Source organism: Leuresthes tenuis, unplaced genomic scaffold (assembly GCF_036924035.1).
Source record: "Leuresthes tenuis unplaced genomic scaffold, fLeuTen1.0.hap1 SCAF_12, whole genome shotgun sequence".
Lineage (NCBI taxonomy): Eukaryota > Metazoa > Chordata > Actinopteri > Atheriniformes > Atherinopsidae > Leuresthes > Leuresthes tenuis.
Genome location: NW_027325366.1, coordinates 15,790,529 through 15,810,615, shown reverse-complemented (window position 1 = coordinate 15,810,615; position 20,087 = coordinate 15,790,529). Strand labels below are relative to the sequence as shown.

General features: G+C 44.7%; 1 protein-coding gene across 6 annotated transcripts in view; it reads left to right on the top strand.

The window, feature by feature from the left end:
* The window catches only part of dachd (dachshund d), an 89,650-nt gene that overhangs the window by 63,036 nt on the left and 6,527 nt on the right, over positions 1-20,087 (top strand). For 5 of the 6 annotated variants that reach the window (XM_072396622.1, XM_072396625.1, XM_072396627.1 and 2 more), the window contains 4 exons: positions 4,904-5,076; positions 5,210-5,345; positions 5,488-5,619; positions 18,363-18,508. In XM_072396622.1, the coding sequence (XP_072252723.1) occupies positions 4,904-5,076; positions 5,210-5,345; positions 5,488-5,619; positions 18,363-18,508 (587 nt within the window). The remainder of the gene's footprint in view (positions 1-4,903; positions 5,077-5,209; positions 5,346-5,487; positions 5,620-18,362; positions 18,509-20,087) is intronic. The other variant, XM_072396623.1, reaches the window with a different exon arrangement.

Sequence of the window (20,087 nt, the reverse complement as noted above, 5' to 3'; positions counted from 1 at the left end):
GGATTTAAATTATCCAATAAAAGTTGCCTGCCTTCAATTTTATACACTTAAAGGACAAACACCTCTGTCTGTCTCCTTGATAATATCTACCACATGTTACACTCCAGCGATTTGGGTTGGAAAGCAATTATGTTACCTCATCAAACCAGAAATGTTTTCTTATCATGCCATCTCCTGTATTACACCAGGCATTTTGGCTGGGAACCGTTGCCCACCTGAATCGCTGTACATCTTTATCCTGGGATGCAAAACACATTGTGCTTGTTGATGTGAATTAGCTTGACATGCAGCCAATCTCTTGGAATGTAAAGCATATTGTTTGCATGTGTTTTTTTGGCGCGTCTCGCCGCCCCGTGCGTTCCTACCTTTGTGCGTCGGTCTGCTCGGCATCGCCGGGTCTCCAGTGTGTGTTTTCCCCTCTCTGTGTCGCCGCATGATGCATTCTTTTTATGTGTCTTGTTTTTACGTTGCTTGCCTGCGCACATGTGCCTTTCTGTGTGGGCGAGTCCAGAGCAGGTATTTAACAAAGACAAGATGTCTGCTTTATTATCAACATTAACTGCGTAAACACAAAAAGCTTCAAAGTTTCATTCAATGACACTGAAGGGCTGTGGGTGGCTACATCAAAGCTCGGTACCTTCCTCACTCCCCCCCCCCCACCCCTCCCGTTTTAATGAGAAACAGGACTCACCAGCCTTGACTGAACCTGCCATCTGTGTGTGTCTTGCTTGCATTTGTGCGTCCGTGCTGAAGTTTCTGTTTCTGTGCACGTGTGAGCATGCGCTCGTGTTGTCTTAAGTGGTACCGCGATGGCAGGCGCCGCGTTTATGGAGGCCGTGTCTTCCGTTTGATCTAATGGGTGGAAGGATTCCTCCACCTCACATGCAGGGCCTCTGATTTTGGAGGAGATTAACAGTTATGGAAAAGATTAATCGCTGATTAGGGCTTCAGAGAGGCCTCTAAATGTCTTGCGGCATGACAGACACTTTTTCACGAGCCATTCATTTCCTTTCGGGACCGGTGTGCAAATCCTTGATACGACCACAACAAAGACTCTCCGTGCGCGCGCACCTCCGTCTCTCCTTTGTAGAAGAAATGCATACACAACGTGGGGGCATTTTTACAAGTCCAATTAGCAGGAAAACTGAGATTGTTTTGCGGCGGTGGACTGCATATGCATTGTGCGGTGCGTCCGCTCCATTTAGATGCTTGACTGGAATGTTTCTGTTCACTTTGACAGATCAGAGAAAGAAAAACATCTCCACACTTTGAAAACCAAAGGCTTAGCCACGAGCAAATCAGCCCTTTGTCTTGTTCCATTCCAATCAGAGGATAACCAGGAATGTTTGTTTGACAACAGCATTTACAATGCATTGTTCTGAAGCCCAGAGCCTCCCAAACAAAGACAGATAGGCTTTAAACAAGTCATTTAATTAGCACCGGATCCCCAGCTTTGGCTGCGCCAACCAATTATACATTCCCGAGGCATGTGCAGGTCCTATTTCACAGGAGCGGGAGGCAGATCCTCTCCAGCCCTGTCTCTTACAGTACATCTTTCCCCTTCCATTTAAGAGAAGGTAAATAGCCCAGACAGACAGCTTCATTAGCCAGCGTCTGAAGAGCGAGGGGCCGATTGTCGCTTAAATAGTGCGCTTTTACTGCAGGCCCAGCCAGCGACCTCTGATCAATTACAGCTGACATTATTGTTTGTTGGGAGCTTTTTTTTTTTCCTGGACAGAGGGAGTAAAAAACGAGATCAAGCCTGAGCTTTGGCTGGAAGTGTAATCTTTCCCCTTTTCTTGGGTTCTTTCTCTCCACAAACAATAAATCATTCAGTTGAAGAGATAATAAAGTGCCAAGTAGGAGCTAGTTTAATTTTTGTCAGGGGAAATCTGTCCACAACAGAGTTAAGAGTAAAGGGGGCCGGCTGCTTTCTCATACCCTTTCCGATGGCTTCGGTTCTTTCTTTTTTTCCTTAATTCTTCCTCTGCAGATTTAGCCGTCTGAGGCCACGTTTTCCGATGGAGATTAACTGCGGCGCAAATCACTGCGAGTGATCATTTTGGTCATCGAAATGAATTACGGCTCTCTTTCTTTAATCATTTTTAAACATTCGATCACTTTTTTCTTTCGGTGTGATTTTTGTAAGTGACGTTGGGGGGGGGGGGGGGGGGGGGGGGGGGGGCCTCAGCCACGCAGCCTGGTCCTGATGTAACAGCTTTTTAATCACGTTGTTACCAAAGGCTGTTTTAATTCATTCAATTCATCCTCTGCGATTCGGATCTTTGCTCATCCATGCGTGAACTCCAGCACTGCTCAACATAATAGCTGAGCTGTTTATATTGGTATTAAGCGATTTGTAGTTTTAATGATGGTAAATAGGAGCTCACCTTTGCAGGTCCCCCCGGCTCACTTCAGGTAAATTACTCCAAATGCATTGTTTATGCCCTTCAGGAGAGCTCGGATGCTTGCGGGAATTCACCTCTCATCAGGCCTGAACTTCCCTATCAGAGATAAACGGAAACTGATAAATACGTTTTTAGCAGTTTGCCCCCCCCCCCCCATGGAATACCTACACAATATCCAGGAGATTAATGAGTCTGACTAATGTTTCTTGATTTTCTTTTTTCATTTATTTAAGAAAAACACTCAAATCCCAGCTTGTAAGAGCCAAGTTCGAAAGTGTTCGTGGCAATGCGCTTCGTTAACAAGACAAATTGGGGAAGCAATTGAATATGAATGGCATGAAAACACTCGCAGAACTGCCAGATTCCTTGAATAGATAAATATCCTTCCTCACCTGGCTCCTTTCAGCGACAAATAAAGGGATTTGGTGGACCCCTTGTTGCTCTGTGGCACATTCCCCTACGGCGACCTGAATGGCTCTTTATGGGAGAAACATTGCTTTGGGATGGGGGTGACATGAAAGGGGCTGGACGGGCACTGAAAGCGAGACTAATACCCTCTTAGAGTGAACAGAAGTCCAGTGTTCTTGCACCAGGCCGTGGCGGAATTCATATACCAACAACTGCGAGAAATAATGAGACGAGTCGAGGACCTTTCGTCCATTTCTCAAAACCTTGTTGATGTTGTGAAAAATCGGTCTCAATACGCGTAGCTGCGTTTGATTGAATGCTTGTAATGTATCCACCTGAAAGGCAGAATAAGTCTCTTCACTCTGGCCCTTGAGTGGCCTTGAAAGGCTGATAGCTAGCCTAGACCTCTCCATGTTGTCCTACAGTAAGTACCCCCACAATCAGGCCCTCTGTGGTGTTTTTTAATTGAGCTTAGCCTGCTGAGTGGTAATTGATTCAGCCTGAGCTTCGGCAGAGGCGCTGATACAAGGTGCTGCTTGGCTTCCGCCTTTCTTTAATCTCCCCTGCTTTATATTGTTTGGGAATACTCGCCACTGAGAAACTGCATGCCATCTTTCTTATGGAAATCAACGCTTCTTTTGGAAGGAGGTGGAATGACAGAAAGGAGTACTTCTCATCTCCTTTCATTTTCCACCAGTGTCCTTCTCTTTAGAGGCTTCGCCATGCAGATCTCCTTGCCCTTTGGCTACTGATGTTTTGTCAAAAAGAAGAGTTGTTTTGCGGATGGCGCTCTGTAGTGCGGTATCTTTTTTTTCTTTTTTTTTTTCCACCTGCTTTCTTTCACAGAGCTTTGCTTTTCTTTCTTTCTCTCCTTCTTTTTTTTTTTTCCTTTACCTTGAACCGGGCTGCCAAGGAAGAGAGGGAAACAGGAGTGAAACATCAACAGAGAGGCTCAGTCAGATCCAATAGTGTCTATGAGGCTTTCTTTAAAGCATTTGAGGAAAAGCATCTGAGTGGCGTAGGAACGAGACCAAAACTCTTTCCACTCACTTTTGATCCTGCCAGTTCAAAGTCCCCACAGAGCAAGAGGGGGGGAGGAAGGGGTGGCATGGTTGTGTGAGGGTGGGGGGGGGGGCACAGACACCTAGCTTTGACCTTCTCTCTGCGCTCATGTCCTTTGAAAGCTGCCTTGTTTTCATTAAGCTATTTAAAAGCACAGTCCAGGGCCAAAGTTTGACAAGCTGCTCACCCCCTATGGTATCTTTATTAGACATTCTTTCCATTTTCAGACTGCTAAATGTCTCCGCTTCTCCCAATTAGGAAACCATTGCCACGGAGCAATTGAATAATTCAAAACATTTGTACGATTTCTCTGATGTTGTAACGGAGTAATTTGTGTGCATATGGCAGAGGAGGAAAAGATTGAAAATCCCATCTTTGTGCGGTCTGAAACTCTTTCTGGTATCTTGTTCTCTGGTGAAATACAGACTGCTATAATTAGCCTGAAGTCAGTGCCACACTGTACTCTAATGGTACTTGTTTGTCATTAGCACATTTAACTAGTCATTTGGGTAATGACTTTGGAGATTGCCCTTGTTTTTTTTTCCTTTTCTCTATTTTTTCTTTACAGATATTTTTTCGTGTGTAAATACTGAGACGCTCTCCATAATGTGCCCCCTTTTTTATTCATCGCAGAATAATTGATGTGTCTTTATTGCAGCGTAAACTTTGGTCTTCGAACGACTGTGTATATAGTCATCATCCCCGTTTTCTTTATTATTATTGCAGCAGTATCTATTATTAACATATGTAGTAAAATATTTATGTGTATTATGTTAACATGGAAATATTCCCAAGAAATTATTCATTGAAATGATTCCATTCTTTTCTTAATGGACGGCAGTGTAAACCTTTAGGGTTATTGGAGGCCGGCGTTAAAGGGTATCTCAGTGGTGGGAATAAACTGACGGCTGAATTAACGGCAGCAGGTCTTGAGTTATCAGACAGAGCTTCACAAGTTTCCCCTGTGAATATCTCACTCATAATATGCATCATTGAGTAACCAACAACCTCTTCATGTGTCTCAGGCCTGGAACTCCCTTTCATGATGATGCCACACCCCCTGATCCCAGTCAGCCTGCCCCCAGCCTCTGTCACCATGGCGATGAGCCAGATGAATCACCTCAGCACCATTGCAAACATGGCTGCTGCAGCACAGGGCCAGAGTCTGCCCTCCAGAATGGTCACCTCTGTTATAAAGGTAAATTTTAAAACAGAAAGAAGGGAATGTTATCACACTCGATGCCCTGAAGGATGCTGCTTCCTTTTCAGCCCACACTGGATATTTATATTGTGTGTGTGTGTGTCTGTATTTGTGGTTGTTGGGGTTGCAGGAACGTGTGCTCGACAGTCCATCGCCTGCACCTTCCTTAGAAGACAACAGGAGGCCAGGCAGTCACCCATCATCCCACCGCAGCAGCAGTGTGTCCAGCTCCCCGGCCCACACAGAAAGCTCCTCAGACAGGATACGTACGTTGTTTTTACATTATTTCAATGCAATCAATGACACGGGTAAAAAAAAAAAAGAAAAAAGAAGCCAAAATGAGCTGCGTAGAAGGCAGAGAAACACTGTGCATGTTTCTCAGTGCTGGTTTTGCCATCCTTTCTGCAGCAGCACACCACAACGGCCTGTCCATGAACCAAGCCCTGCTAGGCCTGTCTCCCAACATCGCACCTGGGCCTAAAGAAGGAGACCTGGCCCACGACATGAGCCACGAAGCAAAGAGGATGCACACCGACAAAGGTGAGTCCAGTTCCATCACTAACAAAAGAAGAAAAAACTCAATGGAAGGTCCAAAAAGTGAAAGCCAACCAAATCTGAACCGACAAGAAGGATGCGATAAGCTACAAGTGGAGATAAGAGGAGAATTTAATCTGTTAAACAGAAGCAAATAAGCTTGATCTCATTGACTAGTTAGATTTTTCTATTAATCAGCATGTTCAGATGACACGAGAAAAAGACTAAAGTTGGACCGTGGAACTGCATGTAAACATGTTTGTCCAGCCTAATATCGTATGAAGCCGAAGCTCTCGCCGCCAGACTGACACCGGAAAAGGTGTGTGAGGCTCACATCACTGCTGCGTGTAGGCGTTCGCTTTGTCTCAAATGGACAAAAGCTCAAAAGTTCCATCTTTCTGCGTCCTTTTTGTCAAAATAGTGAACACGCAGCCAAATTCCAGGATGAAGGTCCTTTTTGCATTACTTTAGTCAGAAATTGGGACTAAAAAGCAGCCTTAAAGAGTTTCGCGGCCACTTCAAACATTCTCGATTTAAAACAAAATCATCATTCAAGTAGGTTGAAAATTCCACCCATGCACTGAATTCAGCTATACAAAGATGTAAGTTAGACTCCCACACAGAAAGTTAGAAGTGGCACAGTTTCTCATGCAGTGTTGCAGCATTAAACATACTGTGGTCAATTACACAAACCCCCCCCCCCCCCCCCCCCCCCCCCCCCCCCCCCCCCCCCCCCCCCATACATGTATACCGAGACAAGGACAGTGGTCCAATTACACAATCAGCTTTCAATCGAGCAGTGATGTCTGAGGCTGAACACTGAAGCTGTCAAAAAATGCAGTTCCTTAAATGGCCACTTGGGGGCTTACTTCAGACCAGGTCAGTGCCATATCTCAGTGTCCGTGTTTCTGTCCTCCCCTTTACAGCAGAAAAAAAACCTGCTTAGAGCCTTAAAAATGTTTTCTGTACACAGGTCAAATGTTTCTATGCCTCACCCACTTAAATGTGTTAGCAAATAACATACTTGAGACTTTAAAACGTCAGGCTTTTTAGTTGAATCTCTCTAATTGGGACCATCTCTACGGCCCTTTAGATGACAGCTGGACTGTATTCATCAGAAAATGAACTATGAATAAAAAACAAACCTGACTCATCGTGAAATTGTCAAAACTGTCTGAAAAGTAGTTTTTTTTTTTGTTTTATTTTATAAATATAGTATTTAGTCTACCTGCCTCCAGCTGTATAATATGTCACGATGAAAGTACTAAACCAGAATGGCGAAGTACATCTAAGCTTCTCAGTTTAATGTGTATGTGATTTGTGAAAATAAGTGTGGACGTGTGTGTTCTGTTGGTTGTGGGTTTACAGCTCGCTGGATGTGCAGAGACTACGCTGATCCTCAGCGATGCTCTTTGAGGTCTTTTCCTGCAATTAGCTACAAATCGCACTGAAGAGCGAAACGAATTACGACCGGCATTGGAAATGGGTTCTTAATAGCCAGATTTTGCAGCACTCACATCAGATTTCTTCCCGTTTTGGCCCATTCCGCGTTGACTCTGCGATTTTTCGAGATAACGAGCCCTTTTTTTTATAGTTGCGCCGAGCTACGAATTTCGCCCACATGTGCTTTTTCTCCGCATTAACTCTTGAAAACAATAGAAATCTCCAACCAAATTGTCGTTGTTCGTGTTCTTTAGTCCATTTTGTTGTCCTGGTTTTAAATTCAATTCAATTCACACGCAGAAATGAAAGCATTGTGGATTAAACATGAAATGAAGCAAATAATAGATTTTTTTGGTAGTGCTCTCTGTTGGTTTTGTAGCAGAGCTGTGCTGTTCTGGGTGATAAAGGGTGGGGTGAGGCTGATAATGATATTAAAACCACTATGGAAATCATTGGGCCGTATGCTCCCTGTTGGCCAGGCTGACGTGAAGATCAGTGTTAGACCTTCACACGCAGGGTGTGAAGCAGTGAATAGTAATAATTAGCAGGATCATGAGCTGAATTTATGGGTCACAAACGTCTCGCTGTGTATGCCTCTGTTTGATTATGTGAGTGTGTTTAAGCGCGTGCGTAAAGGATAAAAAAAAAAAGAGAGAGAGAAGGAGCAGGTTTACGCGAACAAAGAGTAATGCAAACAAATCAAGAGGAAGGAGGTTTAACCGGGTATTCGCATGCATAAATCAGCTGAATGTTTCCTCAAATCTAAGCTGAAGTGCCACCTCCGTGCTCAGGTAATCAACATAAATGACTCTAATTTCTTAGCAAGACCAGAATAGAAAGCAAATGACCTCGCAGTCCGCGGCAGTTCCAACCAGTTGACCTGCGCACGGCTCCACGCAAACAGCCTGCATTATCTTTGAGATTGTCAATTCCTAATATGTCACCGGACTTGATTAGGATTCCGAGCTCTCCAGAGTGTGCGCCAGAGGTCTCGGGCTGTGGAAAACATTTTTATAAAATAACCCATTAATGCAGAGGAGTGCAACTAAATTAGTTACCAATTTGCTGAGCATGATTAATGAAGAGAGCTTCTCCCGGCTCCCACAGTTGTAATTTTCATAATAACCCCAGACCTTTATTTGGCAGGTTGTTTAGTTTTTTCGTTTGAAGGTTTTCATTAGTCTAATGAGGACTGTGCAAGGGCGAGCAGTCAGCACAATTTACATGAGGAAGCTATCATAATAAATGAGGCAATTTGAATAACATGCACAGGTTTATGCAGCGAGATAAGAGAGATTGTAGCAGCAAGATACAGAGGTAACCAATACATTAGAACCAACTAATAACCAAAGTAATTCCAATAAAAGCTTTAAGTGAAGGGAATAAAATTAATGATAGAAATATTGAACTGTAATGATATGATACACGATACATTAGATTAATAAAAATAAAGGCGTTGCATTGTTAAAGAGGGAAAAGGCTGCTTTGTTTATGGTGAGCTTTATAATTAGGCTTGTTCATCGCATCAGTTTGTTTAGATAAATGAGATAACATTCCAATGGTTTAATGATATCTCTCCACTTGTTTGATCTTTATGATCCTGGCAGAGCATTGAATTAATCTCCTCCTATGCTCTCTTAGCAGAGAGCTCAGTGGGTGCAGAGGAAGGATGCGGCGCCGCGGCTCATATGGAGACTATTTAAATAGCCAGACACCTCAGAGACGGCAGCTATAATGTCTCATCACTCATATCCTGTGAGCACGTCTCTTCTTTTTGCACGTCGTCTCTGGTGATGGAGGACAAAGGCTGTTTGTTGTCGTGTGAGAGAAAAAAAAGAAAAAAAAGATCATTTCCAAATTTGTGTCACCAGATGGTATTTTTTTCTCCCTTTTTTTGGAGAGGGTTTTGTTGTTTGAAGTTGAATATTTTTGGTGTCCGAATTGGAGGGGGGGATGGGAGGAGGGGCAAGTAGAAAGCTTAATGCTGCCTCACATGTGACTAATTGAATTGCTTCAAACAGAAAGTCTGTGGCGATAGCTTCCGACAAGACTCTGTCTCGTGAAACAGCAGGTAGCTGACAAACAAGGGGAAATTTGAAAAGGTACGGAAGCCTTTGGCTGTAAACTCACGTTGGACATCAAACACTGGATATCGTTTTGTTTCCTCGGGGTGGGGGTTTGAAACACGGCCCATATGCACCGTATATATGTTGAAGTTCAAGAGTTTCAAAACGTGTGGCAGTAAAAGCGTTTTTTTTCCACTCGACAACAACTCTGGCCACCGGCAGCACAGCACTTCTTTCACACTGAGCTAAAAGGCCTGACGCCACAGTCAGACGCAGGCTGATTCCGTAAAGCATGTTTTAAAAAGCGGATGGATCATTTGTACGTGATATTTGCACTTCCCCCGGTAAATGCGATGTATATTTGTTGACACAACAGGAGATGCACTCATAATGTCTTCCGAAGCACAAATGGAAGGCGGTGGTGTATTATGTCACCTCCAGGCGCATCCTTTCTTACCTGCTATCAGCTGAGCAGCCGCTGATGCTTCTCACGCCGGGCGCGACTGCAATGGACCGCCCCGCCCCGCCCCACCGTCTCTTTGCCTGCAGACGTCCAGTGGAGGCTCTTGGACCGTCTGCAGTCCCGGTGCAGGGTTTGAACGATGAAGTGGTGCTGGTACCCGCATCGTAGCCAATTAGCATTTGGCTACTTTGAGCACGGACCTGTGGATGCTGATGGGCTCCTGTAGAGAGTGATGGGGTGGGTGTAGTTTGAAAAAGAGATGAAAAAGACAAAAAAAAAAAGTGATTTCCAGCCTTTGTAGTCTTTGTTCTGTTCCCTTTTTTTTTTTTTTTTGCATATGCATTTGCGATGAAACACACAAAAAAAAGAGGCCGGTAGGGGACTTTGGGTCAGGCGAAAGTTACAGCCGGAGCTCGCTGCTCTTTTTTTTTTTTACGCTGTAAATATTTCACCCACGTTGATGGTATCTCGGTACAGTATCATTAAAAGTTTGACATGTTCGGTGTAAGCTCCTTCTCTTCATCTCTCTGCCTTTAATGCTCAGTGTTTTGCTCAGTCCTCCCGATGTCCTTGGCATTGCGAGCTTCAAACGCATGCTGACTACCTGACTTTCCCTAAGTCAGGAGGCAAGATCATTAGCCATCACAACCCTGAAATGTGACTTGGCAGACAATAATGCTTTATGATCAAACAACTTGTCAGTGCGTCCTGTTGAAATGAAAGAGTGCAAAAAAATAATTCAATAGAGGATCAATCAAATTTCCCCTGCTCATGTGAGAGAGATTGCTGATGGTGCAGAGAGGGGCTATTCCTCGAGGACATGGGAGTTCATTTGGATATTTGTTCTCCCCCTCATGAATGTTCCATTGCGTGACACCATCTCCTGCTAATCACATTTCACTGAAGAGGGGGGGGGGGGGGGGGGGGAGAGATGCTTTTAGGGACGTTGAAAAGAGAGAGGTTCTTTTTAATCTTTGAAATGCCTCAAAAGTGACAGAATGCTTTCTCCTGCCAAGACGTGAGCCTCGGATGGGGAGATAAATATGCTGTGGTCAGCTAAGTGTATCTAGTGAGCAGAGAGGCAAATTTAATAATGCATTATCATTCACTGGCGAAGGTGAAATCTCCCTGTCCATCAGAGGGCTGAGGCCTGTTTCATGTTACCCTTCACTGCAAATGAACAAGTGCTTTACTCAGCCGTACCAGAGATGCACGGCAGGCACCGGCGCTTTGCTATATGTGCTCCTCTTGACTGTCAGGACAGCAGGCCTGTAATCAAAGCAGTCATCTATCTGTTTTGACTGGAGACATTGATGAGCACGGCCCTTTATCCTGACAAAGCTGCGTTGAACAATAACCTTCCCCTCTTTTTTTTTTCCTTTCGTCTTCTTTCTTCTTCTTCTCCTTTTTTTTTTCTTTCCCCCCAAGTCGCACTTTACATATCCGAGCATCTGCTATTATGCAGATCGTGGGAACGCATTTACCTGAATGCCCTTGGACAACAGCATTAAACAATTAGGACGATTATGTACAATGCTGCGAATTTGCGATTCAAAGCGATTTCCGTGCGAGCGGCCGGCAACTGTTGCGGACAGATAAGGTTGACCCTGAATATGTATTTCTGTATTTTTTCGGAGGCATTCCGCGAGGTTGTTTGTATCATTTAATATTTGCATGTAAACAGTAATTAAGTGATGCTGCCGACATGCCAGGGCCAGGCTCTGCCAAGGTAAACACCAGCCCTAGTAGTTTGCCACAGTCCATCATGTTTACAGACTCGCGGAGCCGAGTGCTGTTTGTGTGCTCTTCCTTGGCAAAGCCCATAAAACACAGCCAATTGGATGCCGAGTGTTGAACGCAGTCGCTCTTATCGTCTGGCAGTCTGCTGGCTGACTTGAGGACATTGTGAGTCAAACCTTTAAATTTTCACTCTGCGATAATTACACCGCTATACTTGAGCTTTTATATCCTTTCACTGAGAAAGTAAATCATTCCTAATAAAGAGAGGAAGAATAGGGGGCGGAGGGAAAAGTGCTTGAGGACTAATTCTCTTCACTCCCTCCCTCTCTACTCTCTATTCTGCTTTTTGAAAGCCTTTCTGTGAGTATTGCAGTCACCTTGACTTTGCAGCTGCAGCCTTATAGTCTGTTGCTTATCCTGCCTAACCCCAGCCTGTCAATTAGGTCTTTAAAAATTAATCTCTTTAACTGGAAATACCATGCTAGCTTTCTTCCGTCTGTAAATTAAGTGTTATTAATTCACACAGCGCAAAGCCACTGTGATGAATAATGTTATCAAAACAGATTTCCACACGTTTAACACGTCTCCCCTATTTAAACCCCTTAAGTATTTTCACGACTGTGAAAAACAGGGCCGCTAATGGATTCGCATCAGTTTTTCGGAGCTCCTGCGCTACGGGGCAGCCGCGGAGCAAGTGCTCCAAAGCCAGGCCTTTTAAAGTTTACATTTCCCGTTTCCGCCTTTGTTTCTTTCATCTCGGTTTAAAAGCAGCTCAGTATATCCAGTCTGGATTAGCGCCAGTCTTTGTCGACACTCGTTCGACAGCAACAGAACAGCACAGCCTCTCCCTGTAGGATTGCAATGCCAGGCAATGACACCAATGTCCCCCCCCCCCCCCCTCCCCTCAATGCCTCTTTCCAGCTCTGATCTAGCAGCAGGCTATCTGGCCAACCACACCAAGCTACTACTTGTTCTATTAAAACCTGGTGATTATGGGGGATTTCCTCTCTGTTTGTTTGTTTGAATGCTTAATTATCAATATGTAATTGCCGTGTGTTTTGTGATGTCGGCTGCCGTATTCCGCCGGAATGCACGTCGCTATCGGATAGAAGCAGGACTCCCCAGTCGCTGTCGGAAGTTAAGCTGCGGGAGAAGTTGCTCTAATGAATTAATAGATGCTAAACAAAGGAGAACTAAACAAAGAGAGAGGCATAAATGGCTCGATGATTAGTGGGTCAGACAGATTAGCGGGGGTGTACTGTACCAATGAGCCCCTTCTGAAACGGTGAATGATTCGGGCAAAATACCCAATCAATAGTCGAGGCCAATTTAATCTCTGGGATTCTTCTGTCAATAAGTGGACCTGGACAATGGAGGTCAAAATGCAAAGACTATCTGAACACCCTCAAAGTTCCTGACAGAGATGTCCTTCTCCAGGTATTATTTTCTTGACAGTTTTGGCTCGCAGTCAATAGGCGAATTACAGAAATCTATTCGAGTCTGCCTGTTTCTCCCCTGAGCCACAAGTTTATTTTGCTCCTCTCGAGTGCCCCCCCCCCCCCCAACTGATCTGATTTAAATCTAAGGTCACGGATTTAGCGCTGTGGTCTCTCACCTGAGCCAGCTCGCTCCTCTCTGCCTCGTCCATTTCTAACTGGGCTCGTCACTCCACAAAATGCCATTTTGTCTCCACTCCTGCTATCTTTAAGAGCTCATTTGAAGGTGCGCGCTGGCAGAAACAAAAGTCCTGTATGCTTTTATGCAGTCATCACAGTCAGCCAAGCCTGTAATCCTCAGAGGTCCGATAATGACATAGCCCCTGCATTTATTACATGGAGGAGAGGAGAGAGGGAAAACGCTGACTTTGAACAAATGAACACTCTGACCTTTATGCAATAAATATGACATGGGCCGCATAAAAAGACAAGATATCTTCTTCCTGAATGGAAGTCAACACAGATTTTGCTCTCCCTTGCCTCTCGCTCGCTCTGTTTCGCTTTTTTCGCTTTTTTTCTCTCCCTCTTTTTCTAAGCTAACAGGTAAAAAAAAAACCAAAACCATCCCATCGGTCTTCATTGTGTTTAATTGCAGCGTCACTTTTGGTGTAACGCGCAATCAGTGCATCAGCGCGGGATGAAATTCTTTGCCTTATCCTCTGTGGCGGTTGCAGGAAATCGTCTGTCAGCATTCTAACTGTCATGAATTATTCCTATATTCAATCATTAGCAGGCATCACCGTTTTAAAGTACCAGTGTCGACGGGCTATCAGAAAACTGTCGTAACAAAGGGGATCAACCTTTCTCCGTATGATCCCTGTTGAGGTTTGTGATTGTCTCCTTTTGTCACCTCAGACTGCCTCTCTGACAGTAAAGGATTTATGGTTATTTCCTCCGTGCATCCTGTCCATCTGTGGCTCTATCTTCATATGGCCTTGAGAATACGATTCAATTTATTAAGGCAAAGCAATGGACTCATTACTTTAAAAAGGTGGCAAGCGAGAGAGTGAGCGAAAGAGGGAGAAGTGACACACTGAATTGGTTATTAATGGAAAGGCACAGCCATAGGGCAGTTGAAACTTAATGATATCCTACAAGAAAATATGAGGGTGTCACTCTCCAAAAAGTCATGCTAAATGTCAACATTTTAAGGTCCCAGCGCTAATTTTATGCCTGTGCACAGTAATGTTTTGGAGAGCATTTAGGAAACACGGCCCAGTGGCCAGCCTGATTATCCCACTCACCTTCTCTCCTCTCTCCAAATGGGTTTGTGCAGCAAGCGATTTCATCTCTAAGTGAAGGGAACATTAGGGAGGGGAGAAAGAGAGAGCGATAGAGGAAAACACGCGGTTTGATTTTCATGCTGTGATAAGAGAGTGGGAGCCAAATGTTACCTGTTAATCTAGCCCAAACCGACCGGGGCTCTTGACTTTGTCCCTCAGCAGGGATGGGGCAAACACTCATTTTCCTCTCTCCGTGATGAAAAGGAAATTAGCTTAAATGTGATGAGGGCACATTAGTGTGTGTGCAATCATTGTGTATATGATTTGGACTTTTTTGTTTGGTTTGCAGACGTCTGAGTGAGTGTGTTTGCTCTTTCCTCACAGCGTATACAATGTATTGCACACACACATGCACAGCATGTGCGAGAGATAGTCATTCCAAAGGAATCTGTCTTTTATGGATCGCCATACACTTTTCCTCGGAACGGATCCCGCAGGTCACAAACAATCCGGTCTTAACCCCACAGTATCGGAGCATAAACCATCTCGTTCAAGATTTGACTCGCAGTAATACTTACAAACTCCGTTTTATAGCTCTTTAATGAGAGAAAGAGATAGAATATAACCAAAAGTTATTAAAACCATGTAGAGCTTGCTTAAAGCTTGCTTTTTTTTCCCCATTTGCCTGACAGTCCCTTCAGACATCATTTGCACGATCAGCTAAGCTCATGTTTTTTTCACGTGCTCAAATTGCATGCAACCGCTTTTTCTGCCCAGCTCTGCATCGCTGCATTTGTAGCAGAAGACAAGATTTTCCCAAATGCAGTGCTTTAAGTGCAGGTAGAATATTGCTGCGTTGGCTGCTAATGGCTGTCCGAGAGGTCAGAACGGCTCCATTTGAAGGAGGCTGGTTTCTCCGCAGCCCTGGCAGGTCAAATCAAATGTAATTGTGCAGTGAAAAGCTGTGCCTTGCTTTGTGTTGGCTCTGCTGACAACCTCCAAGTTTAGCATTCAGTTCTCCTGCTGGGAGGAACACAGGTTTGCAAGGACAAAGGCTTCACCTGTCAATATATCACACTGACTGGCCAGCCAAATGTACCTCTGCTCTCCTTCTCTATTCCCCTCTCCCCCCCTATTTCTCTTCTTCTCTGTCACTCTTTTACTCTGTGCACACCCATTCTATTCCATCCTCCTCCACCTCAGACTATGTTTCTCCTATCTGTCCATCTGTCTTCTGTCTTCAGCCATCTATCTCTCATTCCTGGCATTCTTCTCATCCCCTCTCTTGCTCTCTTTCCCTGTGTATCCTCTTCTCCTCCCTGCCTCCGTGTGAGTACTCAGCTGAAATGTCCTGAGGGACCCAGTTTCAAACACAGGAACCAGAAACATATGGCACATTTTCAACTCCCAAGGTCAATTACAGCTATTTATCCAGAGATTGCAGCTAAATTTCCCAAGGTTTCTTCTAGATTTACCACAGATTGCAATGTGTGTCTGTCACATTTTAAATCAGGCCACTTTTCCTCTGCTTCTCTCTGCTCCCAGTGACTTTCCATCAAACATTTCAAAGGCTTTCAAGTGGGTTTTAGAGATGTTTTATCTCTTGTTATCATGTGCCCCATCTTTTCTTTTTTTTTTTGTTCCCTTTTGCCTCAGCTTTTCTAGGACCAAGTGGTGCTCGCAACACAAATCTAATAACATGTAAATTGGAGATAAGCCCAGATCCCTCCAAGTGATATTTTTTACATTCATAGTTTGTCAAGTCAATTCCTGGCCCCTGTTTTAGCAGCACAACACATGAGGAGTGAGAAAATTAACTGGATAGGTGATTCATCATTGCTAGCACACTGTCAAGGACTCCCTCTGCAGCTATTGAGAGCAGGGTGGAGGAGGACGTGAGGTGGGAGGGGGGTTGTGGCGGCGTTGTTTTTAAATTATGGCATTTCATTCAGAATGCATTGTATTTACAGCGTCCCATTTTTATTTGTGGCTCCTATTATCCGCCGAAACAGTTGTGCATGAAATGTTCTTTGTGACAGGGGTGACCTGCGAGTGTTTTTCCACACAGTATTTCATAGCCGGGGCCTTAGCTGTACCTTTACCGTACGGTGAGCACGGGAGGCTGTCACAGCTGCTGTTGGCAGCCTCGCTAGTGCAGAAATATCACCTGAAAACAGAGCACTCCGTTCCACCGGCCCCCATCACTCCAACGCCTGTCGCTGTAATTAAGTTGAAGTCAATGATTCTGGAGCGATGGTGAGAAATAAACATGCAAACACATGCCAGCTTTTGCAGCCAGGCACAGGGAGAAAGGGAGGGGGGGGGTGTGGGCAAATAACACTCGAAGCAGAGAAACCAAAGATCTACATTACATTTAGTTTCATTAAGCCCCTTTGATCGTATTGATTAAATTAGCCACTTATTAGCTTCGCCTTCCTTTTACTCCTGAAATGCCCGTGTTTATGCACAGCTCCTGGTGGAAATGTTATCTGACAAGAGGTGCTGTACGGCAGTTTGAGTGTGTCGAACAAAACACGCTGTTTGCTTTTCCCAGAGCATGACAGGTTGTTTCCCCCGCAACAAAGCCATCAAATATTCTCTGTGATCCAACATTGTGTTGGAGGGGAGGCCTGCTGAGTGGGAAGCCGGAGTTTGTTAAAGCAATGATTTATGATTAATGCCAACACTAAATAAGGGACAAAGTGCCTACAGTACAAATCAATTACAAAGCTACAACGGCAGACCTTTCCCCGAGGTCTACTAACGTCTCTAGTTGTTACTGTGATTTTATTGGAGGTGCGTGATGCATGCATGTAATGCATGCAATACATCTAGATCAACCTGAGCTGGAGCCAGCTGTAATGCTTTTGATCTTTGATTACTTCTTTTATTGAGATAAAATGAGACTTTCATGTTGCGCCTCTGTTTGAGGAGAGTGCATTTTCACGTCTCCACCCAGACGCCCACCTGAAAATGCAGACAGGACTGCAGCAAACAAAATGAATTAGCACAGGAGTGGCTTCTTAAAAGTAGGCAATTCATTATTTTCATGAAGTCAAATTATAAACAAATTTTAATCCATTAGGCAACCATCCATTCTAATTAATCAACAGGAGTGAACTCCATCTGAAAGAGGAGAAAGGTTGTTTACGCTCTCCACGGACCAGCGGTGCATATTTCACCATCTTCCCCGTTCAGAGGGAAAAAAAAGAAAGGAAAAAAAAATGTTCTCCAAATTACAAACCTAAACTGTGAATCCTAACACTCGACTTTTGGCGCCGGGATGTTTCCAGGGCATTTGCAGATGCTTGAAATAATCTCCAATGTTTTTGCTCAATCTGCTCTGAGGATGGGTGAAATAAATACTTTAAACTAATTAATGTAAGACCAGCTGTTCCCAGCACTTGGCTGGCGTTGGTGAATATTGATGGGAGGGAGAGGCAGGGCTGCTCAGCTCTGCTCGCTGTTTGTACAAGATTCAGCCTGCCACATAAACAGATATGAATAGTGGATGAGAGCAGAGAGGGGCCGCTCTACCCTGCCACGGCTCCACGTTACAAATAAAACTTTTCCCCCGTTTCACTCAATCGACAATCAAACCGTTGATGCCGTGGACTTCCTGGGGAGACCTTTTTAGACTGGATGTGTTAAATAAACTGTTCTTGGCTCGATAAAAGCTCGTCGGACAAAAAACACGCGTCAGATCAGACGGGGCAACAAACGGCAGCCTCTGACACACTGTTTTAGTTTAACCAGGCTGTACATGTGTCGGCCGGTTTGCATCCTGCTTTTCGCTCCCTCCCTCCTCTGCTCCTCTTCCCTCCTCTGAGGCCCAATGGAGAGGCTGGACAGCAGATGGCAGAGCCTTACCCTTCTGCTGGTGATGAATGGAGGATGATGTCATCTTAAGTTTGACAGGCCCCCGTGCGTGCATGCACAAAGGAAGCCCGATTCTCTGGGGTCAAACTGCTGGCCTGCTCCTGATTTTGGAGTCCACATCCCATCTCTTAAATAGGAGTAGCTGGATTTATGTTCTTGTTGATATTGTTTTAACCCATCAGGCCTCAAGAAGAAACAAAACGAAGGGATCCAAGGGACGTGTCAGACTACTTTTTGTCCCTGAGAGGTGGGGACAGCTGGGATTTTGGCTTCTGGAGATCAATCCAAGCCCAGTCATTGTTACTGGTCAGCTGGTGACAGCATGGCCAAAAGCTACTGGCATATTCCACCACTTCTGCTCTTTCCAGGTTGAACGAATGTTGCTTTTTTTCCCTGGATCTTTAATCTTTTTGTGTTTTTTTTACTTTTTTCTTTGCAGATGACAACCTGATGTGCACTCCAACAGCGAGAGACAGCTACGAGCGGTTGTCATTGGCCGGACAGGCCCTGCCTCCTGGTTTCCCCTCGCCGTTTCTCTTCCCAGACGGTCTGTCATCGATAGAGACCCTGCTCACCAACATACAGGTACTGTCCAACCACTTCAGTTCTGTCCATTTTGGGACAGTTAGTATGGCTTTGCAATGCACCTTTAACCTCCTGTAGCTAACGGTCCATTGCGCCTTCCTTAAAATATCTTTGCATGTTGAATGTTTAAAGGGGTTTTGTCTATTTGGAAAGCCTTTTGACTTGACCCCGTATTTTCAGTGGCCCGAGCGTAGCTTCACTATTACCACAGGCAAGGACACCCACAAGTCAAAAATGGGGCCTAATCAATAAAAATGCTCCATGGAGCTTGTGATTCTCGGCCATGACAAAGTAAAACAGTTATTGCGGCTGATCCAAAGCTTCTTTAATAGCTCCAGTCTAGTCATAGTTTCTCCACAATCGAAGGCTCTTAACGCTGAAGCACGTGTGTTGCAAGTCGCTGTCTCGATTGAGGCAGTGTAAGAGCAAATATTTTGGTTGTCATTAAAAGCCTCTCATCCTTTTTTTTCTTTTTCTTTTTCACTTAACATGCATGCAGGCACCACAGACAGACTCAGTGTATAACAACACCACCCATCTACTCAGAGTGCTATTTAGGCTTCAGCTCAAACCCCCTCAATCAGAAAGATGAATGTATTCGCCTTCTGTCTGGGTGTAATGATGTGTGTGCCCTGCTGCCCTTCTCATTGCACTCGTACCGTTGGCATCCGAGTCCTGCTTCTCCTTTGGCTCGCCGTGGTAATTAGGGAGCCACAAGTAAAGCCATCGCAAGCTCCCAACACTCCTCTAAGTCATCTTTGATAATGATCCTCGCTTTGAATATTTATATACAAATCAACAAAATGAAACCAAGCAGAAAATTAAGATAAAGCAACTTAGAATAAATGGGGGTTAGAGGAATCAACAATTAGTAAGCTATAGCCTAGTGCATTTGATGTAATTGCGTGTGGATGGGGAATCGTGTTGATGGAAATGGCCACGTTACAGTGCAGCCTTTACATGGGAATGTAGGACCGAGAAGATGCATCTGAGGCATGATGAGACGCCCGGCAGTGATGTTATTTAGCTATTTACCTCCTGTTACGGCGGTCGGCAGTGGCAAAGTGGCGTTTTTTAGAGAAGTTGTGAAATATAAACATTAAAGCAATTCAAGAGCGAACATTATCGATCCGCACGTCTTCCGCTCTTTATCTATCGAGTCTGTTAAGCACCTTATCTCAGCTGTTAGCAAAGGAGCGGAGCGGTATATATTCTGCTCATTTCCCTTTCTTTTTTTACCCAGATTCTCTTCCCCGTGGCGTTTGGGTCCGGTAGCGTCGTCATGGCACCTTCTTTGTCAACACTTGCATTTAACCGTTGTTGCCAAAAGGGGTCAGACTTCCCCAGTGCTCTCCTATGGGCTGTCTTTATTGGAAATAAAGCGGTATTGACGTGTCAGAGCCGTGCGATAGATGCGTGTGCGCGGCCTCGTTGAAGCTGTGGCGCAGCGGCGTGCACTAAAAGGCCGGTTCAGGTGGACTGAAAGGTGCCACATAGCAGTAGCCAGCTGCTTCACCACTGTGGGGCGTGCGGAGAGCGACTGTGACACACTTTCAGTGTGGTTTACTGTCACTTCATC